The following is a 15,571-nucleotide window of genomic DNA, read 5'->3' as shown; positions in this document are numbered from 1 at the left end:
CTTGACTTTTTCAATGGAATGCATGAGATTAATGCTTTACTTGGAATAAATGTATGAGAAGATTCCTTATGGTATTATGGGTTACTGTCCCTTGTAGAGATTGGCCAGCGATCACTTGGCCTTGTTTACCGAGTTTACCTTCACACAAAATAGAAGAGAAGACGAAACCAACGCAACAGAAAGAAAGACCACAGAAGCAGATGATGAAACCAAAACAAGAGAGAGAACAACAATACAAGCATCCACCACAGCATCCAGAGAAGATGCATGAGGCCATGGATGGACTAGAACAGAAAAAAGAGGTCGTTCTAAGGTTGCTGCAGCCAAAGCACGCAAGCATGGTGGATGCAAGGCGAAGATACCCGTCAATGGCTGTTGTTGTTGGTTTTTTTTTTTTTTTTTTTTTATTGTTTTTTTACATTGACGGGTCTATGTATACATGTAGAGGTTGAAGATTTCTCAGATAATCCCCCGAGTTCTTCTAGGTCTCAGAATCCATGCCCGCACCATACTGGTTATGGTAACTGAGAAGCCGACTAGATATATAACATGCTAATTAGTCTAACCGGTTGCTCATAATTTTATGTAGGATGTTAATCCTCATCCTACACAACATAATTAGGATCTAGCCTTGTATTCTTGAATCAAAAACATAGAAAGGGAAACGACAGACATGATTCTGTCATAACTGAAAGCAAACAATAGAGCTCTAGATCTCTTCCTATTGAACATCTTCAAAGCATCTCAGTATGGGGGACTGACAGACAACCTTTAGGAGACAAAGGGAAGACCTAGAGTCCTATATATAGATACTGTAATACACCCTCTCATTAATGAGTGCGGGATAAAGTAAAACTCTATTCCTCTAATTGGTATTGTTGAATCTCATTAATAAATCCAAATCAAGATATAGTTGAGATATACTTGATATTATTCTCTACATTTTTATACATAAATCCAAACTATAAAAAAGTACAGCATAAGACAGGATCTCTCTTTAGATGTTCTCTAATCGTATGCTACATCTCTTTTTCTTTTTTGACCCAAGATCCGTTATTGGAAGCAAGCATTTCTCAAAGCCTCAATGTTACAAAAAGTGAAAGATAGGGTTTGCATAAATAGCTGTTATTATTATTCATGAGTAGAAGCGATATGAGGAGGAATCAATGATTATATTCCTCAGTCCACCAATTGTAGATGCAAACATGATGAACATACCCAAAATTATGCAACCCTGAAAATGCAACAGAAATTATCTGTGTTAAATTAATATCTTATTAAAGAATTAATCACTTGATTTAGTTCATAAAGGAATAAAGATGAGGATATAAAAGTAGGGGGGGGGGGATTTTAGATATCAGTTACCCAATTCATTAGCCATGAAACACTGAATCTCTTAGGTTTCTTGATGGCCAGCCACATAACGCATGGAAGCTGCAACAATTTTCACTATAAATATGGGATTGGTTCATGGGGGTGGGGGGAAGCCAACAATTATGGTTTACTTACAAAATAAGTTGTGGGAGCAAAACCGAATCCTCCAAAGAAACCAAGAAGATCACCAAAGAAAGGGAAGGTTACACCAACAAATAGAGTGAAAGCTGAAGAAAAAGGGGAAAAAAAACTGTTGGTTAGATTTGAAGCTAGTGAAATATCACAGTTATAGCACTTGTTGGGATTGATTGATATCATTAAAATCTAACCATTAAGCAGAAGGTGCCAAAATGCTTATAATTTTTTATATTAAGTCACTTACATCCGATGTGAGATAATTGTTTTCATGTGAAACTTAAAGAATAACGTCTCATTGTGTTCTTATTTTAAGAACATAAAAATTTGAAAGAAAAAAAAATTCTTCTTACCAACATAAATGGTTCGAATAACGAGTCGGAGTGCAACTCCCGGAGGGAAGTGGAATTCTTTCATTATTGTCTTTTCAAGTATGTCGAACACTGGCATGGCATAGACCTGCAAAGATTTTTTCATTAATAGCTACTAATATATTTTCTAATACACAATTAGAAAAAGATTTTTTACTATCAAAATAATAATAATAATAATAAACTGTAGAGATATCAATACATTAAATCTTATATATTCCAGCACGGTTTGTCTGGTTAAAGTAAAATCAAATAGGCTTGGGCTTCAACTCACTTCTTTTTTCCCCAATAGGAATCAATTTCTTATCCTTAGATGATTAAAAACTTAAAAAAAATATCTGGAACAAAGTGGTAAAGTGCCCATTATTATAAAAAGCAGTCATGTGACAACATTCTATATGTTTTAGTTTGTGAATAATATTTGGACCAAAAGCAAAAGTCACTAAATTTTTTGGGTAACGAAAAGAGGTACTAATAATTAACCCAAAAGCTTGAGCTTCAGGGTGGAGAGGCCATTCCCAAGACTACATGCCCAATAATCACACATTACCAATGTAAGATTAAAACTCCTTCGATTTCTAGTCATGAATTGCAGTGTTAGATATTTGATCGATACACCAAAAGCTCCAAAACTAAAGGAATGTGTTAAGTCAAGCCATTTAACTTATCACATACTAGGTTGGCCCAATTTAATACCCATACACTAGATCAAGCCTCATTAGGCATATAATAGACCACCACGCTTCTGCAGCCGTCGTCCTTGATAGCTCTTACTTTAGCAGTAGGTAGCCCTTTCAAAGTGGTTCCAATTTGCTCTAGGGTTTTTGCTTGGTGGTAGGTAGCATGGTTTTAGTGCACGGTATCGGTAGCCTACAAAATCGATACATTATTGATACACTATTGGCCCGGAACAGCTGAATCAGACAACTTTGCCCTTGATTCTCCTTTAAAAATGAGTTTTTTTTTACACCTTTACCCCTTGTCTGTACCGTGTTACCGATACAGTATCGGCACGGTATCGGTATCGGTGACTAGCAAAACTAGTACGTGTCGCTAGATACGGGTGATACGACACCGATTCCTCAAACCATGGGTAGGTAGCCCTTTCTTGACGGCTTTCACCCTTCTCCAGGTAGCCCTCTCTTAGGTAGTCCTTTCTGTGACAAGAACCCGTGACGTGGTGCCAGTTTTGATACCAAATGTTAGGTAACTCCAAAAGCTCTAAAACAGATGGAACACGTTAAATCAAGCCCTTTAACCTATCTCATACAAAGCTGGCCCAATCTAACACCCATAAACTAGATCGAATCCCATTAGACACATAACATGCACTCATTGCATCAGTCACTCACTCTACGAGGTGTTTGGAACTTAGAATACTCTCACAACACAATTCTCAATAGGCTTTTTCTCCAAGGAATAGTAATTCCATGTAGTTATGTAGGTATCACCTTGGAACTCTTTTCATCCTCAAATGACTCCACAACATTTTGTAGAAAAACTAAAAAGATCTTTTTCCTTTTCCTTTCCTGATTAATAAAAAGTGCATGCAAGTGAATAAATAATGACTTAAGGCTTTTAAGTACCCACCTTAATTAATTTTAAAGTTCTAATTCAATCTAATTAGCAGTTGGTACCTATACTTCATAGTAATTTTTACTTAGTTGTGAGAAGAGAGAGATGTCAAACCTGGTAGCTACCAATAACATGAATGACCACCATCAAATTAGCAGAAGCAATTAGCCACTCTGGCTGCCTAAGGGCAATTAGTAGATTATCTTCAACATCTCTTCCAAAAGTATAATAACCAATAAGAGCTGTGGGGAAATAGCAAATTGCTGTAATAAAATAAGCCAAAACTGCACCCCTCCACATTGGAATCTTTGATGGTTTCTCAGGTGTAGAAGGAATTGTTGCTTGAATCTCAAGAACAACAGCATGACCTGCAAATGCAAATGAGATCTGTCCCAGTGCATTAAACACACGAAACATATAATCAACAGGATTGGTATTCTTGTATCCATAGCTCACATTCTCTATTGGTTTTCTCATTAAACAACCAACCCAAGATATTGTAGAATAACTGCAATTAGGTCAAGAAATCAAATAATTAGTATCAATAGAAAGAAATTTATGTTAAAAAGACTATTTATTAGGGATAACCTCAGTGACATGACGGCGGCGGCTAAGGAAACTCCGGCGACGGAATTAAAATTAGGGAGTTGAGATAATAGGAAATGGATGGAACCAAAGATGCAAATCCAGTAAGATTGTCTAAGTCTAGTACAATTAGTGCAAGCAATCTCCATGAACTTCTTTAAGCATTTTCCCCCAGTGACCATATACACAATGTCACACCCTACTTGAACTATGAGTTGCTGTGGAAGAACAATCCATGGACCAAGTTTAGGACCGAAAGCATGTCGACTGAGTTCATGGTATCGATCGAATCGAGTTCCCGGAACACATTCATGTAGTTGTATCATCTGCCATATTGTGTATAAGGTGATGCACCATGATAATATTAGTACTATTGTTCCTGGTCCCCTACACAAAAGATAGAAAAAAGGGTTTTTGTAATTCTCTTACATTGACATAATTAATTAGAAAGCAGTAAGCAATCAAAATTTAAGTACCATACCATCCTAAGTAGGCCATGGCATAAGGCAAGCTAAGAACACCTGCACCAACCATGGCTGTGACAGTATGGAAAGTTGAGTACCACCACTTGGCGCGACGAGGGGGACCTTCTTTCTGCCATTCTTCCTCATAACTTACTTCCTGAAAGAGAAGAGTTGCTTCATTAATTCATCCATATATAAATTCTTGATGGTTTTGAATGAAATCTCACCTTTGAAGGAGTTGTTGATGAAACCATCTCTGTAACCCAAAAAAAAACAGATAACACTCTTTCAATGTTTGAAAAATTCAGTGTATCTTCATGTATTTGTATTACAATTGTTGGAATAAAGGAAGAAAATTAAAGAGATTCTTGATTCTAAATATCTGAAGCACTGTGAATGGTCTGGAGGAAGTTTGTCCACAATATAAGATACCTTACAGAACTGATTTGAGAAGAAATGTGAGGTGTTGGCTTACAACATTGACCCTACAAAGATGACCAAATTTAATCTGGAACCTTCTTTTGGGTGGGACATCATAGGATTCTGCCACGTGTATGGTTTATGGTAGATGATCATAGAAGCTCACCAACCTATGTTGTCCTTTCCCCATCAGTACTTTGTATGAGAAAGTTTGGAGGGGGAGGGGGTTATCTGTAATTACAGATATAGAACTAATGATGGGAAGTTTAGTTGGTTGGTGGCTATCTTAAATCATTATCTCCAAAGTTACTTTCTTTTAGTAATATTATTGGTTACTAGGTTATAATGGAGAGGGGAAGATGCTTGCTTTTGGAAGCTCGTGGGGTCTTGTCCTTTGATCTACTCCTTACATTCACTTCATTAGTACCTTTACTCCTTTACCTTTGCATCGTGGAGGAGACTAAAAGCCAAAAGGCAATATATGGGGTAAGGGAAAGCAACTTCCACCTCAAAAAGAAGTAAGCATGAGCTAATGATATCATAGCATGTTGAATTAAGGGTGTTAAAATGGATCAGAAACCAAATATTGGAATCGGAACCAAGGTTCTAAAATTCGGGTTTCGACTAAGTTTCGATCAGTCAGAAACCGAGTTTGTCTCAATTTTAACTATATCTCGATCGAAATCTAGGACTTTCTCCAGGTTAACTCGAACATTGGTTTCGAGGCCCAGAAGTTGTTTTTTTACTCTAATTCTTGTTGTACTGCCTATTTTCCATACTTTAAACCCAATCCACGCATTAGTTTCACATAGAGAACACTAAAATCTTACTTGTGGTATTGATCCAAGTTTGATTTTGTATATTGTTCTTGGACATGGTATCGAAAAAGGTTTGACCGGAACATAACTTCTTCAATATAAATGAGATTTAAGCAATCTTGAATTTATTAGAAAGCTTTGTTTTGATAGCTTTCCAACAAGTCCAAGATTGCTTAAATCTGATTTATATTGAAGGAGTTATGTACCGGTCAAACTTAATTTGGTGTGAGCCAATGCTGTCAAAATCGTTTTGAATGAAATATTTTTTTAGACATCAAAACAAATGAATATTTACTGCATTTTTGGTTTTTAGCAATGTTTTACTACATTAAGATTTATGAAAATTTTAGATTTGAGAAAAACCCCAGCATTAGAAAATTGAAAATTGCACCTATCGTCGAATACAAATACCAAAATGAAATACAAATACAAATATAAAAATATTTACTTAAATGATGTTAGACATAACTAAGTGTCTGTCTTGGTTTTTGGCATGAATACCTGTTTGTCCTAGTTTCGAGCCAAGTTTCCCCTAGTTTCGATGGACATATGTGTCGAAACCACCGAAATATGATCGAAACCAGCTGAAACCATCGAAACCAAGTCGAATCCAGGGATTTTATAACGTCCCCCTTCAACTCGTCTTGAAAACCTGCGAAACCGAGTTAACTTGGTGGTTTCGACAGGTTTTGATCGAGTTTTTGAAGTAAGGGTGTCAAAATGGAAAGCAACTTCCACCTCACAAATTTGTAAGTGTGAGCTAATGATATCATAGCATGTTGAAGTAAGGGTGCCAAAATGGAACCGAAACCAAATATTGGAATCGGAACTGATTGTTTTCGATCGAACCATATCATACAGCAGAAAAATGATCAAGTTTTGATTTCATAGGTTCTCTTTCTGGTTCAGTTTTGATTTGCATCGTAAAAACCAACTGTTCTAAACCGAATAGGAATCGGAAAAATCAAATAGAAATCGGTACCTCTCACTTGAATACTAGCCCATGCATCAATTGGGTTAATTAATAAAAAAAGATTAATTTAATGAGCCAAATTTTTTGCACCATACTTGAAACATAAAATAAGTAAAATGTCTTTGGACTGTCTATATATAATATATGTGTTCAAGTACTGATTGAAAATGATGGATCGTGTTAAAATGGATTAACAAAACCCTACCTATTAATGAAAGAAATAGTTTGTTTATCATGTGAAAGTGGAGAGGGAAAAAATGGAAAAACTAAGAACATGAATATTGTAGTGTACTATTCTTTATTGTGCTTTTAACTTATCATTCCTCACGGTACACAATCATAAAACATCTTCCCTTTTCTATTTTTAAAACATAAAAACTCAGAGGCAATGCTATTATATACTATAATGGGAAAACATGCAAGATATGATAGAATTCCCCTCACCTTTATGTATTAGTTTGTAATACACTATATCTACTGTCTTTAACAATATTTCAACTATTTTTTTGTTGTTCTCTGAATCAAATTGGACCCCTACACGACATTTCAATAACATTAACATCTCTTTAATACTCTTGGTATAGTGGGATTGGTCTTCCACCATCAAAACTTAACTAAACCTATCTATTTAGCCCTTCTTGGACATCTAGGCAACACTGGTTGACTCATCAGTTGAACTAGTAGCCCAAACTAGGAAAACCTAACCCAAAACTAGGGTTTTTACTGCATTTTTTTACATAACTTTGTGGAAACTCATCCAATTTCTATGAAACTAGTCTTAATATAAACGATACAAGGAAACTTTCTAATGGATCAATTAGCTACTAAATCCAAAGGAATAAAAAAAACACCCAGGGCTTCCCTTTTAAACTGAAAAATCCATGTTTGAATCTGCTTTGAGCGCAACTTCAACCCAAGGCGCGTTTCTATCGATCATACCTCAATCCTAAGGCTCCAAAATCAACTCTTCCTTCTTCCTTTATCTGTGCCTCTTTCTTTCCTCTCTCTTCAATTCTCTCTCTTTTCAGACTCAGAAATGACCTGAAATGAGCCAAAAATCGTGCTTAAAGTGCCTTTCTCTCTGCAACCGGTCAATCGGTACGAGCAATCGGTTGGACCTGTTGCTTAACCGACCCTCTTCTGTGTCAACCAGTTGGATAACTGTTGGAGAAACTCCAGCCAGATGTCAGAGCCGGTTGGTCACAGTGGCTGCTTCTCGGAATTCCTCTAGTCGACCTTTACTAGCTGTTTCGACCGTATCTCAGCCGATACACATGAAAATGGCTTCATTCTGTGCTTTTGAAATCTGACTCGATTACCTACGTTTTTTCACTTTTTTCACTTTTCCAAATTCTAACTCAAAGGTCCTCTAAAATCCACGTGAAGTCAATACTTTACCTGAAACAATGCAATCTCCCTTCGTTTCTCTTTGTTATGGAACACCGATAGAGTCCACACTCTACTTAGGGTAATTCTAACTTACTTAATTCTTGTAAATGATGAAAACTCATATTTATCTTTACTATTCAAATCTCCTCTGTTGAATTGACTCGAACCAAAATCTGTCAAAACGAACCAGTGTATGCTTGATCACCAATAAAACTCAAAATTAAATGATTTTCTGGGGATAGGATATTACACTAGAATACACTAAACATTGTCTATAAACATAAGCTGTGATCACAACAAACCAACCATTCCCATCCATGGCCTCTGTTTGCACTCCGATTTTGTTGTTATTATTCTTTCCAATCGTCGTAGTATTTCTTTGCCTTATTTTATTTGTCACTTCCTCTGTATTTGGTAGTAGAGTAGGGGTCCTGTCTCAGTTGTCAATTGAAGCAAAGGCTCTCTTCAAATAGTAGATTAGGGATCCTGTCTCAGTTGTCAAGTGAAGCAAAGGTTCTCTTCAAATAGATAGCCAGCCTCCAAAGCTATTTTGTTGTTGCTCTCTGTTCTTGGAAGCAGTTTGGTATAACTTGCAACAAAGTTGGAAGCGTGGTTGAGATTAGCTTGGTATTGATTTCTCATGAAAATGGAAAATCTTGAGATAATTAACAAAAAGAATTATATAAATAACTTGGGAACATATTAAATACATAAATAAAAGTTTATTTAATTTTCAGTTAAAACATCATTGAAAATATTTTACCTTCATCTCACTAGCCCCTTGTATTTTCATATATTTTTACATCAATTCTCAACTATTAATTCAAGTACTTTTCATAGTTGGAAAATCGGGTTTTAACGGGGCCGAGTTGCCCAAGTCAAGTCAAAATTTTGGAAAACCTGATCAAGAGTTGTGTAGACTCGGTCATAAATCATTTCAGTCAAATACGACCTAGATATTACCCGAGCCATGACAGACTTGGCGAGTTTAGTCGTTTTTTTTTTAAACCACAAAGACGATTCACTTAGAAATTGAGTTGAATAAAATAGTAAATCTGTGTTCTAAAATAGTAAGAAATCCTCAACTCCTCATCTCCTCATCTCCTCATCTCCCTTCTATTGTTCAATCAATGGTATAAACTAAAAAATGCATTGATATGTGATTCCTTGATTTTTTTTCTTGATTTCCATATTTTTTCTGTATTTTTTTTTATTTTACTTATTTATGCATATTTATTGCATTAAAAATAAGAAAAAAATGTGACTCGCTTTGACTGGATTTGACAAGGCGGAATTGAATCACTAGGTTTTTCTAAAGAGAAAATTACATAGACACCCCCTGTACTATGGCCTAATTACTTAGTCTCCCTAACGTTTGAAACAATTACTTGAACACCCCTTGTAGTTTACCATTTCTTTCAAGTAAGTCCTATCCGTTAGTTTAGTGATGATGTCATCAGTTAAATTTTTTGTAATGCCTAAACTACCCTTAAAGGGTAGTGAAGTGACCCTTTTACCCTCTTCCTCCTTCTTCCTACAACCCAATTTCAGATTCAAACCCTAATCGATTTCAGAAAAAAATCTCTTTTCTTAAACAAATTTCAAATAAAAAAAACCCAAAACCCTTAATCGATTGCAGATTTAAATCCTAATAAATCTCTTTCATGGCCGATTCAAGTACAAAAAAAAAAAAATTTAAATTTGAAATCCCGCTGCCTATTCCTCTGTTCATAGTGGTAAAAACTTGATTTCCGATTAAGTATTTTCGCTGCCCTCATGGTTATGCTTTTGAAGAACATTATCATTCAATTGGGATGCTTCTAGATTAGTTCCCCATTACTAACAGCATAAGTGGATTATTTGAGCTTGAAGTATCTAGTATCACAGGCTGAAGATAGTATGGCAGTTTGATTTTGTCCATTTTGAGATTATTGCTGCAAATGGTGTACATCGATTGACCTTTACAAATGGACTGTTGGGTTCCACCGATTGAAAATTTTGACCTCTACTAATGGGCTGAAATTATTGCTGCATAAGTGGATTATTGTTGTGAGATGAATTGAGATTATTACTCCACCCCTACTCCCTCTAGGGTTCCACCGATTGAAAAAAGAAAAAAAAGAGAAGAAGAAGAAGAAGAGCAGAGAGCGCGAGAAACCGAGAATCCCTCCCGATGTACCCATCATGCGTTGATGGTGCCGGTGGTGAGGTTCGGTCCTCCCTCTGCAGTTGAACTGTAGTTGCAAGAAAAAGAAGAAGAAAAAGTTAAAGAAGAAAGAAGGAGGGTAAGTTGGTCATTTAACTTCATAAGTTTAAGTTAAATAACTCATAAGGGTAAAATGGACATTTCCATTTAAACACTAACAGAAGACTAACACCGCCAGGTTTCAAGGGGTGTCAAGTAATTGTTTCAAACATTGGTAATCGTAAGCAAAATGGCCATGGTACAGGGGGTGTCCAAGTAATTTTCTCTTTTTTAAAAGACGAATCGAGTCAGAGAACCTGGTTTTCCACTAGTGGTACTTTCAACTAAAACATTGAAAGATTTCCACCAAAGACGATGCCCAGCGATCTTACACCACACTTAGTTTATCCTCCTCAGTCCACACATTTTATATCCTTCAAAGTCTTGCTGCTACAAAACAAAGGTATAAAAGACAGATTTTAAGCGTAGAAAATGGGAGAAGACCAAATTATTATTATTGAAGCAAAACAACAAAGTTCCCCCCGTGAAGCATACACACCTAAATATTATATAAAAATCCGATCAGAAGGTCATTGGAAATGCAGAATGTTAAATCAAAATGAAAAAAAACCCGGCCAAGTGGATTGATCCGTTTTGCTGACTTCAATTCGTGAGGAGGAGACTTACAAAACTAGATCGATCATCACCCGTCTATAAATTACTCACTGCAAAAGTGCAAACCAACCAACAAACCAAGAAGTTAATTACACATGGCTTACTACTACTCAACCACCACTCTTCCCACTCCTTCCTTCTTGTTATTCTTCTTTCCAACTCTTGTAGCATTTCTTTGGTGGCTTCTCTTCTTCTCTTCTTCAACTGCTAGGGGTCGTCTCTGTTCAGTTGTCATCAACTGAAGCAGAGGCTCTCCTCAAATGGAAAGCCACCCTTCAAAATTACTATGTTGCTGCTCTCGATTCTTGGAAGCTTACTACATCATCACCATCTCCCAACTCTACTACTAGGAGATTACAAGAGTGTACATATTTATAGGAGAGGTGAGAGGAATCCACAAGAGAGATTAATGGGAAACTCAATCAACCTTTACCATATAGAGAGAGATGTGATTGAATGAAAAATGGGATTGAGAGAGATTACATACAATAATAGAAAGATAACTAATGGAAAGATAGGATTGCATGAGATTGCATAGGATTGCATGTAATGATGGTAAGTGCAAGAATGGAAGGCTGTTATGACTGATAATGGTAGGTGCAAGAATGGAAGGCTGTTATGACTGATACACCCCCTCAAGATGAAGATTCGAGAGATCTAATCTTCAGCTTGTCTCGAAGGAAAGAAAAACGTGTGGTACCGAGCCCCTTAGTCATAATGTCCGCAATTTGGTCTTTTGTGGAAATTGGACGAAATTTGGGTCTATTTTGGGTGATTTTTCACAAGGAACACAATGGTGAGGCCTATATAAGCACCCCATGCTCCACGTTTTCTGAAGGACAGAATGGGTATTTTATTTATTCTTGAAGGAATCCTAGTCATCACCCTTACTCTCTCTCTCCTCCAACTTCTCAAGGGCACTTCTGGAATTCTACTTGGGATAGATTTATTTTGAAAGATATTCTCTCACCTATGGAAAGTTGAAAAATCAAAGATGCTTTGATTTTATTGCTTGGAGAAGATATCTACAAAGAAAAGGAAGCACAAGTTAGAATTAGAAATTTACTTTTCTAAAAATAAGCAGTTATGTAAACAATCTTCTTCTTCTTCTTCTTTCTATTTTTTTCTTTTTCTTAGGATTCAAGGCATTGTAAAAGAGGAAGGAGAAGAGAATATTCTCTTTTCTTAGGGAATATTTCTCCTACACTTCCTTCTTCTCTCTTCTCCTCTCTTCCCCCTATAAATACCCCTTGCCCTCTGGGTTGTATGAAGTTAGTTTTTTAGTTCAGTTTTTAGTTAGTTTCTAGTTCAATTTTAATTCAATTTTTTAGTGTAATTTTTATTTCATTCACTTAGTGAAATTTTCTCTTCTTTTCCTATTTTTGGCTTAAGTTCTTAGTTTTGATTTCAAGTTCTTAGTTTTGATTTCATAAGTCTAGTTTAATGATTGTAATAGTTTTAGTTTAAAGCTTCCTAGTCTAAGTTCCTATGTTGATGACAAGACATGGAGATTTAGAAGAGGAAGTCATGGTGAGTTTATTCAAGTATTCAAGCACATCAAGGTATCTCATTCTCTAAACCCTTAATCTCATTCTCCCTTTCCTCTATCTCTCTCTATCTTCTTCTTCTTCTCCCTCTATTTCTTTTATTTTTTTTATATGGTTGTGGTATGTGGATGCACTTTTATTCCCTTATTTCTTTTTATGTGATTATGAAGTGTGATTGCGTTTTTGTTATTCCTTTCAATTCGCTTTAGTTTGATAGGTTAGATGCTCATGTGTTAGGAAGCCAATTTAATCCCTTAATTTTGTTAGATGTTTATGAGTTAGGATGCATTAATTTTCATTAGTTTAATTAGTTTAATTTAACACTTTAATTTGGTTCACTTTGCATTACTTTTAAGTTAATTAAATAGAGTGACGTATATCTCCTCGTGTTCGACCCGTAGCTACGATTGACCCGTACGCTTGCGGTATTATTTTAACTCAAACAATAACCCCATCCTTCTGGTACATGGCCTCAATACCCAGAAAGAAACTCAAGCGACCAAGATCCTTGATTGAGAACTCCGAAGCAAGCTGTTGGAGTAGAGTAGTGATGTGGACAGGCTGGTTCCCTGTAACCAGTATGTCATCTACATAAACTAGCACATAAGTTGTCGGGTGGCCCTGTTTATATATAAATAAATATGGATCTGTCTGTGATGCCCGAAAACCAGTCCTAAGTAAAAACTGAGAGAGACGGCTGAACCAAGCCCGGGGGCTTGTTTAAGCCCATGCAATGACTTATGCAATTTGCAGACATGGTTAGGCCGATTGGAATCTTCAAAACCCTAAGGCTGTACCATGTAAACTTCTTCATTAAGAATGTCATGTAGGAAGGCATTTTGAACATCAAGCTGACTAACGGCCCAACCATTGGATATAGCCATGTTGAGAACAGTCCGAATTGTTGTGGGCTTTATAAATGGGCTAAAAGTTTTATCATAATCGAGGCCTTGCTGCTGGTGAAAACCTTTAGCAACAAGGCGAGCCTTATAACACTCGATCATGCCATCTGCTTTCCGCTTGATCCTGTACACCCATTTACAACCAACCACATTGACATTAGTAGGAGGTGGTACTAAAGACCAAGTGCCATTCTGCAATAGGGCTGCAAATTCTTCAGACATGGCCAATCTCCACTCAGGGTCCTTAGCAGCCTAAGTATAACATGTGGGTTCAGTTGGTAGAGGTGGTGTGATTGGGGAAGGGGATATAAGGTTATTTAAGGTAGTGGAGCGATCATTGTAAAGGTCACTTAAGAGGCGAGTACGTAGTGGAGGGGTGGAAGATGGTGTGGGGGACGGGCTCGGTGAGGGAGTAGAGTCCATGGTGGATGGGGGGGGGGGGGGAGGTGTTGGAGAAGGTGGTGGCGTGGTAGGTGGTGGTGTGGTTGTGGGAGGGGGTGAGTCTAGAAAAATGATGAGGGGTAGGGAAACCCAAGATGGGGGTGATGATGGGGAGGGGGGCGGTGTGTTGGCTGCTTCCCGAAAAGGAAAGTATGACTCATCAAACCTGACATGGCGAGCGATGTAAATTCGCCTAGACTCAAGTTGTATACAACGGTAACCATGGTGATGGTAACTATAGCCTAGGAAGACATAGGGAGCAGAGCTTGGATCCATTTTATGAAATTTTGAATCTATCTCACAATATGATCACGGGCTCCATACCTCTCTTTCTCTCAAAGACATGGGTAGCTTAGTATCTCCTGATTTGTCCTATAATCAATTGGAGGGTGTTGTTCTCAACAACATGGTTTTCAAAAATGCTGCTTCACCACAAGCATTTAGAAACACTAAAGGTTATGTGGTGAATTTCAAGGTCTACTTCCCTGCAATCGATCTCATACACGTAAGGGATATAGTAAAATGGGACACAAAGTCCTCATATCTGTCATTCTTCTTTGATAGGAATTGTATTCCTTGCATTTGCTATTATTGTTGTCCTTTTCCTCTTGCAAAAAAAAGTGAAAAAAGGAAATATAGAAGCAACAAGAAGAAACCATGGAAATATATTTTCAATATGGAATTTCGATGGCAAGATTGCATCTGAGGACATAATTCAAGCAACAGAGGATTTTGCTGCCAAATATTGCGTTGGAGCTGGGCCTTATGGGAGTGTTTATAAAGCAGTCCTACATACAGGTCATGTAGCAGCCTTGAAGAAGTTCCATCCATTGGAAGGTGAGGTGATAGTTGATGAAAGCTTTGGGAATGAGAAGCGTATATTAATAGATATCAGGCATCAGAACATTGTCAAACTTTATGGATTCTGCTCCCATCCGCGATGTATGTTTATTATTTATGAGTACAAGGAAAAGGAAGCTTACCAAATATCTTGGGTAATGAAGCAGAGGCTGTGGAGTTGGATTGGACGAAAAGAGTAAATGTCATCAAAAGTATGGCCAATGCTTTGTCTTACTTGCATCATGATTGTATTCCACCAATAATTCATTGGGATATTTCAAGCAAAAATATATTGCTAGACTTGGAACTTGAGGCTCATGTATCTGATTTCGGTATTGCAAGACTGTTAAGGCCAAACTCATCTAATTGGACGTCACTCAAAGGAACTCATGAATATATTGCTCCAGGTATTTAAATTTGTCACTTCTATATGCTATGCTTTTTATTGTTGTGCATTTAAGGTTTCTTTATTGTCGCTTTAGTATTTAAGACCTAGGACTTTTGCTAAATTGGGACATTGAAGTATTTACATCTTAATATTGAAAAGGAAAAAGATAAAGTGTTTGTATCTAGAGCAAAACTATTATAGTTTGATAAATTTCTTATTTGAACTTTGAAAGATTTACTATACAATCATCAATACTTTGGTAAAAAAATTATATATAATTTAGTTTCTTTTAATTACAATTATTTTAGAGTAATAGGATGAATGTTGTCATGTCCCATTGTTATGATATTTATACTACATAATAAATTCTTAAATTTTCGATTAATAGATACCCTTTAGATTCTTTTGGATTAAATGATGGACTGTATAAATTAGGATGAGTACAATTGAGTAAGTCAATAAGAAAATAAAAGGATATCATATATTTCT

At 36.5% G+C, this 15,571-nt stretch overlaps 2 protein-coding genes across 2 annotated transcripts in view; one reads left to right on the top strand and one right to left on the bottom strand.

The window, feature by feature from the left end:
• Window positions 1-15,571, top strand: part of LOC122665710 — a 28,773-nt gene that overhangs the window by 8,837 nt on the left and 4,365 nt on the right. The window contains exons 13-16 of the mRNA XM_043861860.1: window positions 98-265; window positions 14,243-14,309; window positions 14,419-14,796; window positions 14,994-15,101. Coding sequence (XP_043717795.1) covers window positions 98-265; window positions 14,243-14,309; window positions 14,419-14,796; window positions 14,994-15,101 — 721 coding nt within the window. The remainder of the gene's footprint in view (window positions 1-97; window positions 266-14,242; window positions 14,310-14,418; window positions 14,797-14,993; window positions 15,102-15,571) is intronic.
• The window catches only part of LOC122664649 (lysine histidine transporter-like 6), a 31,091-nt gene continuing 16,635 nt past the window's right edge, over window positions 1,116-15,571 (bottom strand). Inside the window, exons 2-10 of the mRNA XM_043860567.1 lie at window positions 14,179-14,182; window positions 4,732-4,760; window positions 4,522-4,661; window positions 4,044-4,427; window positions 3,570-3,963; window positions 1,863-1,968; window positions 1,510-1,601; window positions 1,366-1,434; window positions 1,116-1,234 (exon numbers count right to left, since the gene is read on the bottom strand). Coding sequence (XP_043716502.1) covers window positions 1,136-1,234; window positions 1,366-1,434; window positions 1,510-1,601; window positions 1,863-1,968; window positions 3,570-3,963; window positions 4,044-4,427; window positions 4,522-4,661; window positions 4,732-4,758 — 1,311 coding nt within the window. The 5' untranslated portion in view covers window positions 4,759-4,760; window positions 14,179-14,182 and the 3' untranslated portion in view covers window positions 1,116-1,135. The remainder of the gene's footprint in view (window positions 1,235-1,365; window positions 1,435-1,509; window positions 1,602-1,862; window positions 1,969-3,569; window positions 3,964-4,043; window positions 4,428-4,521; window positions 4,662-4,731; window positions 4,761-14,178; window positions 14,183-15,571) is intronic.

This window comes from Telopea speciosissima, chromosome 6 (assembly GCF_018873765.1).
Source record: "Telopea speciosissima isolate NSW1024214 ecotype Mountain lineage chromosome 6, Tspe_v1, whole genome shotgun sequence".
NCBI classification, from domain to species: domain Eukaryota; kingdom Viridiplantae; phylum Streptophyta; class Magnoliopsida; order Proteales; family Proteaceae; genus Telopea; species Telopea speciosissima.
The sequence above is the reverse complement of the archived record's forward strand: the minus strand, read 5'-3'. Positions and strand labels throughout refer to the sequence as shown.